The sequence below is a fragment of the Oncorhynchus clarkii genome, chromosome 23 (genome assembly GCF_045791955.1).
Source record: "Oncorhynchus clarkii lewisi isolate Uvic-CL-2024 chromosome 23, UVic_Ocla_1.0, whole genome shotgun sequence".
NCBI lineage: Eukaryota > Metazoa > Chordata > Actinopteri > Salmoniformes > Salmonidae > Oncorhynchus > Oncorhynchus clarkii.
The window spans coordinates 9,447,428-9,465,944 of record NC_092169.1 but is presented as its reverse complement, the minus strand read 5'-3'; the positions used below and the strand labels follow the sequence as shown (position 1 = coordinate 9,465,944).

Genomic DNA, 18,517 nt, shown 5'->3' with positions numbered 1-18,517 from the left:
CAATGAGGAGACTCTCAGTTAGATAGCAGATGCTCAGTTTTTCCAAAAAGATTCTTTGTGTATTAGAAATAGCTCCGTTTTGTACATCACATTTGGCTACCAAAAAAAAAAAAAAAGAAAATTCAGCCCTCAAAACGCAAACTTTTTTCCAAATTAACTCCATAATATCGACTGAAACATGGCAAACGTGGTTTAGAATCAATCCTCAAGGTGTTTTTCCACATATCTCTTCAATGATATATCCTTAGTGGAAGCCTGGTTTCTCCTTGCTCTCAAATGGAAAAATAATTGCACCTGGCTTTACGCTCCAATTTCGACGCAGGGACACCAGGCGGACACTTGGAAAATGTAGTCTCTTATGGTCAATCTTCCAATGATATGCCTACAAATACGTCACAATGCTGCTAACACGTTGGGGGAACGACAGAAAGTGTAGGCTCATTCCTTGCGCAATCACAGCCATATAAGGAGACAATGGAAAACAGAGCTTCAGAAATTCTGCTCATTTCCTGGTTGACGCATCATCTTGGTTTTGCCTGTAGAATGAGTTCTGGGGCACTTACAGACAATATCTTTGCAGATTCTGAAACTTCAGAGTGTTTTCTTTCAAAAACTGTCAAGAATATGCATAGTCGAGCATCTTTTCGTGACAAAATATCGCGCTTAAAACGGGAACGTTTTTTATCCAAAAATGAAATAGCGCCCCTAGAGATCAAAGAGGTTAAATCCCAATGCACACAATACATTCATTAACTCAATCACATGCTCTAACAATGAAATGTTCAGTAGTTTGTGTTCAGGGTCCCATTTCCTATTACCTGGTTCCACCTATGGCTCACTTCTTTGTCCCATGTCTCCCCAGGTGTCTGCTGCCAGAGAGGAGGTCCCTGGTCGTCGTGGTTTCCCCGGTTACATGTACACTGATCTGGCCACCATCTACGAGCGTGCTGGGAGAGTGGAGGGCAGGAACGGCTCCATCACTCAGATCCCCATCCTCACCATGCCCAACGATGGTAAGACATGCCGGTTTTTCTCAGAGAAAAACAACCAATATTTATTTAGGAAATAATGTATTTATATAATGTATTATTTTTATTTATTTACTTGTCACATTAGCAATATTGGCCCAGCGTTGTCCGGGTTTGGCCGGTGTAGGCCGTCAATGTAACTGACTTGCTTAGTTAAATAAAGGTTAAATAAAAAATGTTTTGTTTATTCTCCGGTTTTGTCACCGAAGAGCTGCGTTCTTTCTTTTTTTTTGACAGGGAACAAACTGTTGCTTGCCGTTACTATAGTAACCTCTTGATGGGCCTTCAATCTGTATTTGAATGGGAGTCCCCCCACTTTTAACGTCAAAGAGAATTTGAGCGAGCATATTTTTGAGCACTATCCTCCCAAGATGTGGATCAAAACACTCATTGTCCTTAAACTGGGAAATGCTGTAAACTTTACATTGGATCTGCATTTCAGTAGCTATAGGCATTCTACTCTTAAATTGTAGACATTTTAAAGTGTATGCCTGGTTCATTGACATTTATTTTGGGAACAGTGATTTACGAGCGTGCTCAGTGCATGCTTTATCAAACATACGCTCGCTTTACTGTGCATTCAAAGGCCACTTGATTTATCGTGACTTGAACCCTGGATATTATCTCTTGATGTTGACCTCCATGTTAACTGTGTTTTCCAGATATCACCCACCCCATTCCTGATCTCACAGGGTACATCACTGAGGGACAGGTCTATGTGGACAGACAGCTGCACAACAGACAGGTACAGACATACTCACTGATGATAGACATGTATTCACATTCTCACTAATATGGCTCAAACCCACCCTTTGTACCTGACTATTGAGGAGTCTATCTTGAGAACTATAGTTCTCTCTCCTGACAATTGTCCAATTGTTGCCCAATGATCATTTGTTTACTACTACTTTGTTGAACATTGAATCGACTATTATTATTCTATTATTTCATGCTTTCCTTTCAGATTTACCCACCCATCAATGTGCTGCCCTCTCTGTCTCGATTGATGAAGTCTGCCATCGGTGAAGGAATGACCCGTAAAGACCATGCTGATGTCTCCAATCAGTTGGTAGTTGTCAAGATCTTCTATAACGAAGCCTAATTTCTAATGAACTACAATACACATTAAGCATTTGTCGCATACAGCACCTTTAATTCACTGACCTCCCTCCATGCTTCTCTCTCAATGGCTCACATCAACACCATCATCCCAGAAACCCTAGACCCACTCCAGTTGGCATACAGCCCCAACAGATCCACAGATGACGCAATCTCTATTCCACTCAACACTGCCCTTTCCTACCTGGACAAAAGGAACACCTACATGAGAATGCTGTTCATTGACTACAGCTTAGCATTCAACACCATAGTGCCCTCAAAGCTCATCACCAAGCAAAGGACCTTGGGACTAAACACCTCCCTCTGCAACTGGATCCTGAACTTCCTGATGGGCCACCCCCAGGTGGTAAGGGTAAGCAGCAACATATCTGCCATGCTGATCCTCAACACGGGGGGCCCTCAGGGGTGTGTGCTTAGTCCCCTCCTGTACTCCCTGTTCACCCATGACTGTGTGGCCAAGCACAACTCCAACACCACTATTAAGTTTGCCGACGACACAACACAACAGTGGTAGGCCTGATCAGAGACCTGGCAACAACCTCTCCCTCAACGTGACCAAGACAAAGGAGATGATGGTGGACTACAGGAAAAGGAGGGCCAAGCACGCCCATATTCTCATCGACGGGGCTGTAGTGGAGCAGGTTGAGAGCTTCACGTTCCTTGGTGTCTACATCACCAAGAAACTATCATGGTCCAAGCACACCAAGACAGTCGTGATGAGTGCACAGCAACACCTATTCCCCTCAGGAGACTGAAAAGATTTGGCATGGGTCATCAGATCCTCAAAGTTCTACAGCTGCACCATCGAGAGCATGGTTGCATCACCGCCTGGTATGGCAACTGCTTGGCCTCCGATCACAAGGCGCTACAGAGGGTAGTGCGTACGGCCCAGTACAGCACTGGGGCTAAGCTTCCTGCCATCCAGGACCTCTATACCAGGCGGTGTCAGAGAAAGGCCCTAAAAATTGTCAGACTCAAGCCACCCTAGTCGTCATAGACTGTTCTCTCTGCTACAGCACGGCAAGAGCTACTGGAACGCCAAGTCTAGGTCCAAGAGGCTTCTTAACAGCTTTTCTCCTAAGCCATAAGACTCCTGAACATCTAGTCAAATGGCTACCCAGACTATTTGCATTGACTCTGTTATGATCTATGCATAGTCACTTTACCCTTACCTACATGTACATATTACCTCGACTAACCTGTACCCCCACACGTTGACTCTGTACCGGTACCCCCTGTATATAGCCTCGTTATTGTTATTTTGTTTTTGTGTATTTCAGTTTATTTAGTAAATATATTTCTTAACTGCATTGTTGGTTAAGGGCTTGTTAGTAAGCATTTCACGTAAGGTCTGTTGTATTTGGCTTATGTGACAAATAGAATTTGATTTGATTTGAATCTCCATGTCTTGATCTACCTCTTCCCATGCCTTTGTCCACCTCAGTATGCCTGCTATGCCATTGGTAAGGACGTGCAGGCCATGAAGGCCGTGGTAGGAGAGGAGGCCCTCACCTCCGATGATCTGCTCTACCTGGAGTTCCTGCAGAAGTTTGAGAAGAACTTCATCGCTCAGGGTGAGACAGATGAGACTCAACTTATGACCGTAGCACCACAACCAGAGAGCATGCCTAGTAAAAATGTAGTTGTATGGCATAATTTAAATCAAAAGGTGAAAACGATGGCATGGCATTCTCCCGGGGTCCAGTATTTGGTAACATAATGAATGGGTGTTTTTCACACCGTTAAGTGAGAGGCATTATGCTTGGCCAGGTCATTGACACACTTGTTCAGAGATCTTGTCTGGAGATTTTATTTACATGTTGCATTAGATATTATACATTTGCCACCATGGCTTCTCCTGTATCTTATGTTTGTCTTACCTTTATTCCACAAATTCCTTTAAAGCATTGACTGATCATGTGTTGCCTGAGGTCTTTGACCTTATTACCCCAAAATTCTGCCTGCATAGCGGCATCATTCAAGTGTGATATTAAAATGGAGATTGATTTTGCCCAATGACTGAAACATATTGTAGTATTATTGGATTAATAATATTTTGTTTGCATGTTGAATCACACTTCAGCTATTTAAGGTTTGTTAGATGTTTCTTAATAAACCATTTTGTTTTGCATGTCATTAATTGCCGATATTATCATAAAATGTTGCATCGCTGGGTTTTGAAATATATTTGACTGAGATCTGCCTCCTCTTGGCTCCTAGCAAAGGACCTATGAATGCTGCATGCTGTTCATTCTTCTTTCCTTCAGGTCTTTGTTAGTAAAGGTACATTTTCAATGCCTTCGGGCATGATCATTTTTATCAGCAGAGGGAAACAAAAACCAATGGCAAACTTCATGTCAGATATATAGATGTATTTTTTTCACTCAGCACCTTGGTGACATTCATAATATGTGCATGTCGTCAAAGCATTATGCCAAACCTATTCTCACACTTGGCCTTGGATTGATGAGATTGCTAAAGGAAGGATTTGTGAGCAAATCTATCCAGTTTAGTGTATAGTGAGCCTGAATTCCTTTTTTTAACATGAGTCAAAGCCTAATGCGATCCATTAAAATGAGAATGTCATTAGTATTGAGTCTACTGACGTGAATTGAAACCTCAAATGGAAAACCTTGCTCCATAGTAGTAATATGAAATGCAAGTATCATGTCAGACTTTTGCGTCTTCTCTCTCAGCTGAAACAGACAAATGGGGCCGTCTTTTGGGCGAAAAACAAGTGCCTGCCGTTCAGTCTTGTCCTTCAGATAATGAGATTACAAAGCAGGGATTGCACAATTGTAGGCTGTGTTTCACAGGGACCTAATGCTTGTAATCCTGTTGTGACACGATATGATTATTGACTTAATATCTAGCCTATAAATGATCTCTTTCCGACAGCGAAAGCTGTGATGTATTGTTGGGGGGGGGGGGGGGGGCATTTAAGACATGTTAAGCTCGATGACCTGACGTTGACCATGGAACCCACAAGTGTTCTGAAAAATATCACTGAATCACTGGGGAATATTGTTGTATTCATACTCTTAAATAAAACCTCTGAGTAAAATACTAAATTTGCAATTGGTCATCACATGGAATATTGTCAAATGTCATAGCATTCAATATCTAAAACGATGTAACCTCACCCCTCAGGCCCTTACGACAACAGGACTGTGTATGAGACCCTGGACATTGGCTGGCAGCTGCTCCGAATCTTTCCCAAAGAAATGCTGAAGCGGATTCCCCAGAGCACCCTGGCTGAGTTCTACCCCAGGGAGTCTGCAGCTCGTCACTGAGCTCCCCTCAACTCAGAGATCAGAGCAGTAATCTCAGCTCCCTCTGTAATGTATTGTACTGTATCTGTGTCCAGAGTCCCGTATGGATTGTGTCTGATTATCTCCTTTTATTTAGAGATTTAAGCTTACCCTTAAATCAAAAAATGATCCTGTTATTTATTGGGATATGTTACTGTTGGATTTTGTTCATTGAATGTTGTCCCCACCTAAAGTAAATGAAACTTTCCAAGAAGGTAAAACATCCTATACATTTAGATCTCAAAGGAAGTTGTGTGTTCTCTTTCACATTTCAATGGTTTAAATTTGTCCAATATGTTTGTTACTGTCACCCTGAAGATAGCACTTCAATCACTTATTTCATATGGTGGGGCAATTACTGTCAAATTGTAGGACTTCATCAAACACCCAGGAGGTCTGAAAGTGACATGACATAGTTTAATTTATTACACTGAACCTCATTGGTACTTAAATGTTTACTTGGATAGGCTTCAGGTAAGGGTTTCGATATTGGACAAACTTTTGGGCTACTTGAAATGGATTTATATTGTAGATGTCGAACTTTGTAGACTGTAATTGCTTATTTATTGGCCTCTAATTACTATTGATAGATAATTGTTTACATGGTTTATTATTGCTATATATATGCGCTGTAAAAAGAGTACTAAACATTCCCCAGTTTCGTTGTTAATTCTCTTGTTCGTTTGCCGAAATCATCTATGTTATGGCTCTTCTGTTTTCCTGTCCATAAATAAATTATGTTAGAACTACGAAGGATATGACATGTTTATAATCCCACCTGACATTGCATATAAAATCAATGTTATTTAAAGGGGCAATCTTCAGCTCAAACAGCCGCTACCCTGCCACTGATTTGGTACATAGCTTAGGCATGGGGCTTTAGAAATGTGACCACTGTCAAATTCATAGATGGAGCTATGGTTGCAAGGGCGGGCTGTCCATCCATCATAATGCAATTATAGTCTAAACCATGTTGAGGCTATACGGTGTTTGTTTACACATATGATGGGTTAAGACCAATTAACGAAGCTCATGAGGCATTTATAAGTCATACCTTTCAAGAATCAATGGGTATATATGAATTTAAGAATCCCAAAATGGATATAGCAACAGCAGATTGACCCTTTTAAGGTTGATGGGTCTCGCGCACTTGTAGTAGGGCTTAGTAGTGACTGTCAGCAAAAAAGCCAAATCGAAATCCAAACTCGAGTAATATTTTTTTATATTAAGTGTCTGAGTCATAGACTGTAATATAGGCCCAAATTAACAAAAACATGCACTTGTATCCTAGATCAGACCTGAGGTTGTAAAATATGACCAAAGGTGAGTCTTGTACATAGGCAGAAAGGAAGAGGCCTAGCAAGAGGGTCCACTCCCATTAAAATCTGTCCACGTGGAAATACAGCTATAAGCAGAACACCTGCCTTGCTGTGTTTTGGACAATGACTCCCATTGCGGAGACGAGACCATCTCAACATTATATACAGTATCTCTGGCACAGGTGTCTCAAGGTATCAATTTCCTGTTGCACGTGCAGTAATGTGTAGCCTACTCACTACTGTAATTTTAGAATTTCTTGCAATAGTGACCCCAGAGGAACTAAATCAAATAAAACTATACTGAACAAAAATATAAACGCAATATGTAAAGTGTTAGTCTAATGTTTCATAGAGCTGAAATAAAAGATCCCCCAAATTTTTGCGCACAAAAAGCATATCTCAAATTTTGTGCACAAATTTGTTTACATCCCTTTTAGTGAGTATTTCTCATTTGCCAAGATAATCATTCCACCTGACAGGTGTGGCATATCTAGCTGATTAAACAGAATGATCATTACACAGGTGCCCCTTGTGCTGTGGACAATAATAGGCCACTCCAAAATGTCCAGTTTTGTCCCACAACACAATGCCACAGATGTCTCAGGTTTTGAGGGAGCGTGCAATTGGCATGCTGACTACAGCAATGTCCACCAGATCTGTTGCCAGAGAATTTAATGTTAATTTCTTTACCATAAACCAGATCCTACTGGCCTCACAACAGCAGACAACCTGTAACCACGCCAGCCCAGGACCTCAAGCTTCTTCACCTGCTGGATCGTCTGAGACCAGCCACCCGGACAGCTGATGAAACTGGGTTTGCACAACCAAAGAATTTCTCCACAAACTGTCAGAAATCATCTCAGGGATTCTCATCTGCCTGCGTGTGATCTTCACCAGGGTCTTGACCTGACTACAGTTCGATGTTGTAACTGACTTCAGTGGGCAAATATTCACCTTCGATGGATACTGGCACGCTGCTGAAGTCTGCTCTTCACAGATTAATCCCTATTTCAACTCTATGGCATCCAGTGGGTGAGCGGTTTGCTAATGTCAACTTTGTGGTCGTGCAGTTATGGTATGTGTAGGCATAATCTACGGACAACAAACACAATTGCATTTTATTGATGGCAATTTGAATGCACAGAGAAACCGTGATTAGATCCTGAGGCATTGTCGTGCCGTTCATCCACCGCCATCAACTCATGTTTCAGCAGGATAATGCATGGCCTCGTTTCAGCAGGATAATGCATGGCCCCATTTCGCAAGGTTCTGTACACCATTCCTGGAAGCTGAAAATGTCCCCGTTTTTCCATGGCCTGCATACTCAGCAGACCCATTGAGCATGTTTGGGATGCTCTGGATTGATGTGTACAACAGCGTGTTCCAGTTCCCACCAATATCCGGCAACTTCGCACAGCCATTGAAGAGGAGTTGGACAACATTCCACATCTTTCAGAACTAACCTGCTCCGTGGTAGGCTAACTCCACTTACCCTGAATGAAATTACTGAGCCTTGCGTTGTGGACCAATGAAATCAGATTCCCTCCATCTTGCAAAGATTGCGTCATCATCCACTTAAATTGAGGAAGGCGACTGGTTAAATATTTTATTAATTATATTGTATATATACACATACATACTAGCTACTACTTACTACTGAACGTATGATGTCAATGTAGTCTGTCTGAGGTGCCCTCTGAATCACCTATTTGGAACACGGTGAATGCACATTATTCACCCCATTATTCACCCACTCAACCCCAAATTCCAGCTCATTCTCTCTGGCTGCAGGTACAAACTACCTAAGGTAAAAACAAAAATAGGGCCAAGTATAATTTTATTCCGAATGCAATTCTGCACTTTAACGCTTGTACTTTAACTATGAAATTGCACTTACACAGCCTACTGCTTATTTTATTATTACTTTTTATTATATGTTTTATGAGTGTGAAATCCCAGCAAAAATGAATCACTGCATTCAGAGAGAGGATGAGTTTGGGGGTAGGGTGCTAGCCAACATGATGTGTTAGAGCAGCAGTGTTGAGTAAGCACATGTGACCTGAATGTTGTACCCTAAAGGAAATAGTACTTGACCTGGTGTGTAGCTTGAAATATGACTGCACAGTGCTTCACAGTAGGGTACCTACTAAGCAACCAATGCTGATAATGTTACATGTAAGTCAGAGTTATCCTCAATTTAAAAAATAAATACATTTGAAATACTTCAAGGGTTCTTCGGCTGTCCCCATAGGAGAACCCTTTTTGCTTCCAGTTGGAACCCTTTTGGATTCCATGTAGAACCCTCTATCGAAAGGGTTCTACCTGGAACCAAAAGGGTTCTTTCTATCTGCAGCCAAAAAGGGTTATTCAAAGGGTTCTCCTATGGGGACATCTGACGAACCCATAAGTTTCTAGAAAGCACCTTTTTTTTCTAAGAGCGTATGCATTGTGCCTTAGGACCATCAATGTAGTCTTGACTTTGGATGATATTGCTTTTCTCATTTCACTTTAAAGCCATACGGCAGCGGTTTATATAGCACTTGTTAAGGTTCACATAAGGTTCATTCAAATTGGGAAGATTTATTACATAGCCCATCATCCTCATGACCTCAGCTTCTCTCCCTCTGAATATCTAACTCAGAATGAGTTTAAGTGGAGTCTGATCTTGCATTGACTGGCTCAGTGAAAGTAGGTCACAAATGAAAAAGAGATTGTCAGTGTTTTTTGTTCTCTTTTGTGCTTTTGGTCGTATCGGTGTCGACCGATGCCGGCAGCAAGAGACGAGGCAGTCTTAAAAATGATTGACAAAGATGATTTGAGCTAATATTAACACGGCATTCTTACATATCAGACTGATATTGTTTCCCCCCTGACAACATTTGCATCATATTGGAAACTAGTCCGTGATTGTATAGGAGGGAATGTTGTGACTGTTAACACATTCAGTTCTGTTGTGTAGTGTTTACTGATAGCATTCTCTGCCAACTATGCCAACTATCAACCACACAATCTCTGCTGCTGTGACCTTTGAAACCTGGACTCGCTGTGCTGGACAAACTGTGTATGTTTGACGTTTACCTTTGGTAAAAAGCACACCCTAGCACAGAGTTATTTACTCTTGCTGCCCCTTTTGCCACTTTTGTCAATGCAAAACGTATTCATCTTTAGTTTAATAGAGAAACATACACTAACTGGATTCTCTTTTGTAGATGTTAGTGTTCAGAATGCAAAATGACACCTAAAGCATCTCTGCCACTTCTCCTTGTGGCGTTTACTTTTCCTTTTTCACATACACATACAAATGTGCTTGAAATACAATGTATTTCTGTGTTATTTTGCAGGGGCAGTTTTTCTTAAAACCAAAAAATGCATCACTCAAGCCAGTGATTTTGATCTCTGGAGTTTTAGAAAAATATCGAAGATATTTGAAATAGTTCTTTGTAATCGTTACAGTCGAGGGATTTTTATCTGAATAAATGTGGCCTTTGCTCATACATCCAGTGTTTCTCCAGTCAAAAAAACACATATTGTGTTTGACTTCCACTTTAAGAGGCTGCCTTGCTATGCCAAGCAGCTGCATATTAGGACCTATTACGTGATTTCATAGCTCTTAGAAAATTGCTCCTATTCACGACGAAACACTGGGGCTACAGAGGGAGAGAAAAAAAGCCCCCAACACACAATCATGTCTTTTCAATTGACGATGGCAAGGTTGATGACAACATGACCATTGTACTATAATGATAACACCACAAAGGCATCTGCCCCCTCATCAAGGATTCTGTACGGCTGCAGATACAATTTAATTCACTTCTCTGTCTGCGCTGATACCATTATGCAGCGCGTCGGCACAGGGGTAATCACTGTCTTCCCCGATAGGAGGGAAAAGAGGGGAGAAAAAAAAAGACGGGACTGACGATGGTGAGGCCGAAACTTACAATTAAGACTGCCAAATCTGACGTGTCAGAACCCCTGTCACCCCGCACTTCCAGGCCTGTTTATTTACCATGTCTACCAGCAATTATAATTAATGTGTAATTTAGTTCAAGACGTCCTTTTCTGGTGTTGAGTGAGTTGGGCATTATGGAATCTGTGAAAGAGAAGTGCAAGAGAGAGGCTGGGATGAAACTGGCAGCTAAGTGCTGTTGAATGAATGAATGACGTGGAGAGGTTGCAGGAGGAACTTTGATATCGCAGGCACAGACGTTCATCAAGTTTTAATTTAGGTGTCATTGGGAAGGGAACGGCCCGTGTTAACGACCTTAATTCCTATTTTTCCCCTTCGACCAAAATGTTTAATTAGTTAAGTGGCAGTAAGACTCGTTCACTGGGGTTTGTGATTACGCCTGCACATTATGTCAATGTTTATAGTATTAAGTGTGTCTCTGAATGTTTCTGTTTTTACAACAACTCTAACTGGCTAAAGTGAGATTTTATACTTCAATGTTTTAAAAAGTCTAACATCAGGGTCTAAAAAATGTTCCCTAAATAACTTGAATAATTCATCATAGATTCAATCTCTTGTTCTTTGATTTCCATCAACAGTTTAGAACCATTCTGGTGATAAGATCTATTATGTTTCTATAATAATTTGCCTTTCTGACCTTGATCACACAATGACATTAATTACGTTGTAATAAAATGCACCCATTGTTGCAAGGAGGTTGTTTTCTTTGACCTTTTGTATAGTGGTCTCAAGTAGTCTCAAATGTGTTCAAGTAGTTCCGCTGATGTTGTGGCTTTCACAGAAAGCAGAATAGTTAACACCTCAGTCGCAGTGGTAATATTAGTTCACCTTTTCAATTGAAAAGAGAACATATGTGGTTCACGGCAAAGCTTTGACATAACAGAAAAATGCAAACACACATACTTATATTGTCAAGTTTGTCAAGTACTTTCTTAGTAAAGTTTCAGATTTCACAGTAAGCGAGCCTACAGAAATGCTTGTGTTTCTGCTTGTTTTGTAAAGAGCTCATAAGAAGTGCACAAAGCGTAAAAGTCCTAGTCGTCTCATCCTTCAGCGTTACCTCTGTCCTTGAGATGTAAAGCTATTTGTGAAAGCAACTGAACATGACCAACCAAAGACATGTAAAAAAAAAAAAAAAAAAATTGTATCTGTATGATATTCAAGATTGAAACATAAAGAGATGAGTTCCAATAAGGTGAACCTTAGGATCAGACAACATGGCAACATTTGTGTTGTCTACAGTATGCCAACAACCAAGCTACTGTAGGCCTACCGCTGTAGTGTAGCTCTGCTATTGATCAAAATAAAAAAATAGATGTAATTCTTGGGCTTCAATTCAATCAAATTGTTCTCGTCACATGCTTCGTACATTAACAGTGAAATGCTTACTTACGGGCCCTTCCCAACAATGCAAAGAGATAGAGAAATAATAGATAACTAAAACTTCTCTATTAACAATAGAATAAATAATAAATACATAATGAGTAACGATAACTTGGCTATATACAGTGCCAGTCAAAAGTTTGGACACACAGTCAAGGGTTTTTCTTTATTTTTTACTATTTTCTACATTGTAGAATAATAGTGAAGACATCAAAACGATGAAATAACACATATGGACTCATGTAGTAACCAAAAAAGTGTTAAACAAATACAAGTATATTTGAGATTTGAGATTTTTCAAAGTAGCCACCCTTTGTCTTGATGACAGCTTCATGAGGTAAACTGGAATTAACATGTGTACCTTGTTAAAAATACATTTGTGGAATTTCTTTCCTTCTTAATGCGTTTCAGCCAATCAGTTGTGTTGTGACAAGGTAGGGGTGGTATACTGAAGATAGCACTATTTGGTAAAAGACCAAGTCCATATTATGGCAAGAACAGCTCAAATAAGCAAAGATAAATGACAGTCCATCATTACTTTAAGACATGAAGGTCAGTCAATCCGGGCGGCAGGTAGCCTAGTGCTTAGAGCGTTGGACTAGTAACCGAAAGGTTGCAAGATCAAATCCCTGAGCTGACAAGGTAAACATCTGTGGTTCTGCCCCTGAACAAGGCAGTTAACCCACTGTTTCTAGGCCGTCATTGAAAATGAGAATTTGTTCTTAACTGACTTGCCTAGTTAAATAAAGGTAAAATAAAACAATGAACATATCCGGAACATTTCAAGACCTTTGAAAGTTTCTTCAAGTGCACTAGCAAAAACCATCAAGCACTATAATGAAACTGGCTCTCATGAGGAAAGGAAGACCCAGAGTTACCTCTGCTGCAGAGGATAAGTTCATTTGAGTTAACTACACCTCAGATTGCAGCCCAAATAAATGCTTCACAGAGTTCAAGTAACAGACACATCTCAACATCAACTGTTCAGAGGAGACTGCATGAATCAGGCCTTCATGGTCGAATTGCTGCAGAGAAACCACTACTAAAGGACACCAATAAGAAGAAGAAACTTGTTTGGCCAAGAATCAAATCATATTTGAGATTTTTGATCCATCCGCCGTGTCTTTGTGAGACGCGAAGCAGGTGAACGGATGATCTCTGCATGTGTGGTGGTGAGTTGGTGTGGGGGTGCTTTGCTGGTGACACTGTCTGTGATGTATTTAGAATTTAAGGCACACTTAACCAGTATGGCTACCGCAGCGATACGCCATCCCATCTGGTTTGCACCTAATAATAATAATTTGTTTTTCAACAGGACATTGACCCAAAACACACCTCCTGTGTAACGGCTATTTGACCAAGGAGAGTGATGGAGTGCTACATCAGATGACCTGGCCTCCACAATCCACCGACCTCAACCCAATTGAGATGGTTTAGGATGAGTTGGTCCGCAGAGTGAAGGAAAAGCAGCCACCAAGGGCTCAGCATATGTGGGAACTCCTTCAAGACTGTTGGAAAAGCATTCCTCATGAGTATGGTTGAGAAATGCCAAGAGTGTGCAAAGCTGCCATCAAGGCAAAGGATGGCTACTTTGAAGAATATCAAATATATTTAGAGGTTTTTAAAACTTTTTTTGGTTACTACATGATCCACATGTGTTATTTCATAGTTTTGATGTAGAAAATAGTAAATATAAAGAAAAACCCTTGAATGAGTAGGTGTGTCCAGACTTTTGACTGGTATTGTACATGGGATACCAGAGTTCCGTGGTGATGTATGGGGGTACGGGGTAATTGATGTAGATACAGTACATATAACTTGGAATCAAGTGGCAGATAATAAACAGTAGCAGGCAGCGTGTGTGATGAGTCAAAAGAGTTTCTGCAAAAAGTCTGAAAGAGAATAGTCTGGGTAACTATTTAGGAGTCTCATGGCTTGGGGTTAGAAGCTGTTCAGTGTCCGGTTGTTTCCGGACTTGTTGCGGTAGCAGAGAGAACAGCCTATGACTTGGGTGGTTTGACAATTTTTTGGGCCTTCCCCTGACACTGCCTTGTATAGAGCAGTGGTGGAAAAAGTACTAAATTGTCATACTTGAGTACAACTACAAAGTAAAAGTAAATTCTATAGATCAAATTCCTAACATTAAAGCAAACAAGACCGCGCAATTGTTTAATTTTTTATTTTTACGGACAGACAGGGGCATATTCCAACCCTTTGACATAATTTACCAACACACTAGTTGTGTTTAGTGAGTCCGCCAGATAAGAGGCTGTAGGGATGACAAAGCGTTATATTGAGAGATGCATAAATAGGACCTGATACAGTAGATGCATGAATTGCTGTCCTGCCTGAGCATTTAAAATGTAACGAGTACTTTTGGCTGTCAGGGAAAATGTATGGAGTAAAAAGTACATGTTTGTGGAGGAAAAGTAAAAGTTGTCAAAAATAGAAATAGTAAAAAATAAACTTAAGTAGTACTTTAAAGTATTTCTACTTAAGTACTTTTCATCACTGGTATAAATGTCCTGAATGGCAGGGAGCTCGGCCCCAGTGATGTACTGGGCCGTAGCACTACCCTCTGTAGCGCCTTGCAGTCGGATGGCAAGCAGTTGCCATAGCAATCGGTGATGCAGCAGGTCAAGATGCTCTCAAAGGTGTAGCTGTAGAACGTTTTGAGGATCTGAGGTCCCATGACAAATCCTTTCAACCTCCTGAGGGGGAAGAGGTGTTGTCGTGCCCTCATCATGACTGTGTTGGTGTGTGTGGACCATGATAGATCCTTGGTGATGTGGACACCGCAGAACTTGAAGCTCTCGACCCTCTCCACTAGAGCTCCGTCGGGCCACCATGCGGTCTTGTGAAAGTTAACCTGTTTAAAGGTTTTACTCACACCTGCTCGTCAAACATCCCATTCCAAAATCATGGGCATTAATTTGGAGTTGTTCCCCCCTTTGCTGCTATATCAGCCTTCACTCTTCTGGGAAGGTTTTCCACTACATTGCTGTACCGACTTGCTTCCATTCATTAGTGAGGTCAGGTCATGATGTTGGGCGATTAGGCCTGGCTCGCAGTCAGCGTTCCAGTTCATCCCAAATGTGTTTCATGGGGTTGAGGTCAAGGATCTGTGCAGGCCAGTCAAGTTCTTCCACGCCGATCTTGACAAACCATTTTTGTATGGACCTCGATTTGTGCACAGGGGCATTGTCATGCTGAAACAGGAAAGGGCCTTCCCCACAAAGTTAGAAGCACAGAATCATCTAGAATGCCATTGTATGCTGTAGCATTAAACTTTCCATTCACTGGAACTAAGGGGCCTAGCCTGAACCATGAAAAACAGACCATTATTCCTTCTCCACCAAGCTATACAGTTGGCCCTATTCATTTGGGGCATTCTCCTTGTACTGCCAGTTGGTGAAGCGTGATTCATCACTCCAGAGAACGTGTTTCCACTTGCTCCAGAGTCCAATGGCGGCTAGCTTTGCACCACTCCAGTCGACGCTTGGCATTACATATGGTGATCTTAGGCTTGAGTGCGTCTGTTCAGCCATGGAAACCCATTTCATGAAGCTCCCAACGAGCAGTTCTTGTGCTGACGTTGCTTACAGAGGCCATTTGGAATCGGTAGTATGTGTTGCAAACGAGGACAGACTATTTTTACGCGCTACACGCTTCAGCACTCAGCTCAACAGGACACCTGTTGGGCTGATTTCAAGGTTTTACTGCTAACCTACAAAGCATTACATGGGCTATCTTTCCGATTTGGTCCTGCCGTACATACCTACACGTACGATACGGTCACAAGACGCAGGCCTCCTAATTGTCCCTAAAATGTCTAAGCAAACAGCTGGAGGCAGGGCTTTCTCCTATAGAGCTCCATTTTTATGGAATGGTCTGCCTACCCATGTGAGAGACGCAGACTCGGTCTCAACTTTTAAGTCTTTACTGAAGACTCATCTCTTCAGTGGGTCATATGATAGAGTGTAGTCTGGCCCAGGAGTGTGAAGGTGAACGGAAAGACTCTGGAGCAACGGTTCCTCTTTCCGTTCACCTTCACACACCCTTGCAGTCTCTGCCTGGCCGGTTCCCCTCTTTCCACTGGGATTCTCTGCCTCTAACCCTATTACAGGGGCTGAGTCACTGGCTTACTGGTGCTCTTAGGAGGGGTGCGTCACTTGAGTGGGTTGAGTCACTGACGTGATCTTCCTGTCTGGGTTGGCGCCCCCCCCCCCCCCTTGGGTTGTGCCGTGGCGGAGATCTTTGTGGGCTATACTCTGCCTTGTCTCAGCATGGTAAGTTGGTGGTAGAAGATATCCCTCTAGTGGTATGGAGGCTGTGCTTTGTCAAAGTGGGTGGGGTTATGTCCTTCCTGTTTGGCCCTGTCCTATCATCTGATGGGGCCACAGTGTCTCCTGACCCTTCCTGTCTCAGCCTCCAGTATTTATGCTGCAGTAGTTTATGTGTCGGGGGGCTAGGGTCAGTTTGTTATATCTGGAGTACTTCTCCTGTCTTATCTGGTGTCCTGTGTGAATTTAAGTATGCTCTCTCTAATTCTCTCTTTCTCTCTTTCTTTCTCTCTCTCGGAGGACCTGAGCCCCAGGACCATGCCTCAGGACTACCTGGCATGATGACTCCTTGCTGTCCCCAGTCCACCTGGCCGTGCTGCTGCTCCAGTTTCAACTGTTCTGCCTGCGGCTATGGAACCCTGACCTGTTCACCGGACGTGCTACCTGTCCCAGACCTGCTGTTTTCATCTCTCTAGAGACAGCAGGAGAGGTGGAGATACTCTTAATGATCGGCTATGAAAAGCCAACTGACATTTACACCTGAGGTGCTGACTAGCTGCACCCTCGACAACTACTGTGATTATTATTATTTGACCATGCTTGTCATTTATGAACATTTGAACATCTTGGCCATGTTCTGTTATAATCTCCACCCTGCATAGCCAGAAGAGGACTGGCCACCCCTCATAGCCTGGTTCCTCTCTAGGTTTCTTCCTAGGTTTTGGCCTTTCTAGGGAGTTTTCCCTAGCCACCGTGTTTCTACACCTGCATTGCTTGCTGTTTGGGGTTTTAGGCTGGGTTTCTATACAGCACTTTGAGATATCAGCTGATGTACGAAGGGCTATATAAATACATTTGATTTGATTTTGATTTGATAGTCACTGTGGGGATGACGTCGTTGATGCACTTATTAATGAAGCCGGGGACTGATGTGGGAAACGTAATGCCATCGGATGAATCCCAGAACATATTCCAGTCTGTGCTATGGAAACAGTCCCGTAGCTTAGCATCTGCTTCATCGGACCACTTCCATATTGAGCATGTCACTGGTACTTCCTGTTTGAGTTTTTGTTTGTAGTCAGGAATCAGGAGGATAGAGTTATGGTCAGATTTGCCAAATGGAGGGCGAGGGATAGCTTTTTATATGTTTCTGTGTTGAGTAAAAAATGATCTGGAGTTTTTTCGCCTCTAGTTGCATGCTGGTAGAAATTAGGTACAACGGATTTCCGTTTCCCTGTATTAAAATCACTGACCACTAGGAGCATCGCCTCTGGATGAACATTTTCTTGTTTGCATTTGGCCAGCTCGTTGAGTGCGGTCTTAGTGCCAACATCTGTTTGTGGGGGTAAATAAACAGCCCACAAAAAATATAGATGAAAAATCTCTTGATAGGATAGTCTCGAACGGCGCTCGTACTGTTTGTTTTGCAGTGATTGTACGTCCGCCAATAGACTGGAGGGTTGCAGCGGTTTATGTACTAGCGGACATACTGTAGTTTCATCAGGGTCCCCCCCCCATGGCTTCGTTTAAGCCGCATTTTCCCGGTCTTGGACATTACGGCCTGGTCCGGGGTGAGCGTGTGCTGTGATTCCGACTCGTTGAAGTAGAAATCCTCATTCAAATCTAGGTTAGTGATTGCTGATCTGATGTCCAGAAGCTATTTTCGGCCATAGAAAACGATGGCGGAAACATTATGTACTAAAACAGTTAAGATCAGCTAAAAAAAAAAACACAAAATAGCAGAATTGGTCAGGAACCCGTAAAACGGCTGCTAGCCATTGCAGCGCCATTCCCTGTGTCAATTAATCACGGATAAAGGAAAACTGCGATGCGCGATGTTTATGCTGGTTTGGAGATGATTAACAGTGTTGTTTCTGTCGCTCTCCAACAGTGTCCCACATGGTCATTGAAGAGGTCAACAGCATTCAAGAGAACCTGGACATAGAGAGGACATGCAGACACAGTGTGGAAGCCATGGCCTCCAAGGTAGATCAGCCTAATGAGCATTGCCCTTTGTTTTCTTCCAATTCTAACTTTTGTATGCTCACAATTCTTCCCTTAAACCAAATATTGGTCCTAATTTACTAACACTTTCTGTGGTAAAATT

General features: G+C 42.1%; 1 protein-coding gene across 1 annotated transcript in view; it reads left to right on the top strand.

Annotated features, from left to right (window-relative positions):
* The window catches only part of LOC139381339 (V-type proton ATPase subunit B, brain isoform-like), a 59,485-nt gene extending 48,046 nt beyond the window's left edge, over positions 1 to 11,439 (top strand). The window contains exons 10-14 of the mRNA XM_071124793.1: positions 863 to 1,013; positions 1,691 to 1,773; positions 1,993 to 2,097; positions 3,592 to 3,721; positions 5,298 to 11,439. Coding sequence (XP_070980894.1) covers positions 863 to 1,013; positions 1,691 to 1,773; positions 1,993 to 2,097; positions 3,592 to 3,721; positions 5,298 to 5,440 — 612 coding nt within the window. The 3' untranslated portion in view covers positions 5,441 to 11,439. The remainder of the gene's footprint in view (positions 1 to 862; positions 1,014 to 1,690; positions 1,774 to 1,992; positions 2,098 to 3,591; positions 3,722 to 5,297) is intronic.
* The last annotated feature ends 7,078 nt before the right edge of the window (positions 11,440 to 18,517 follow it).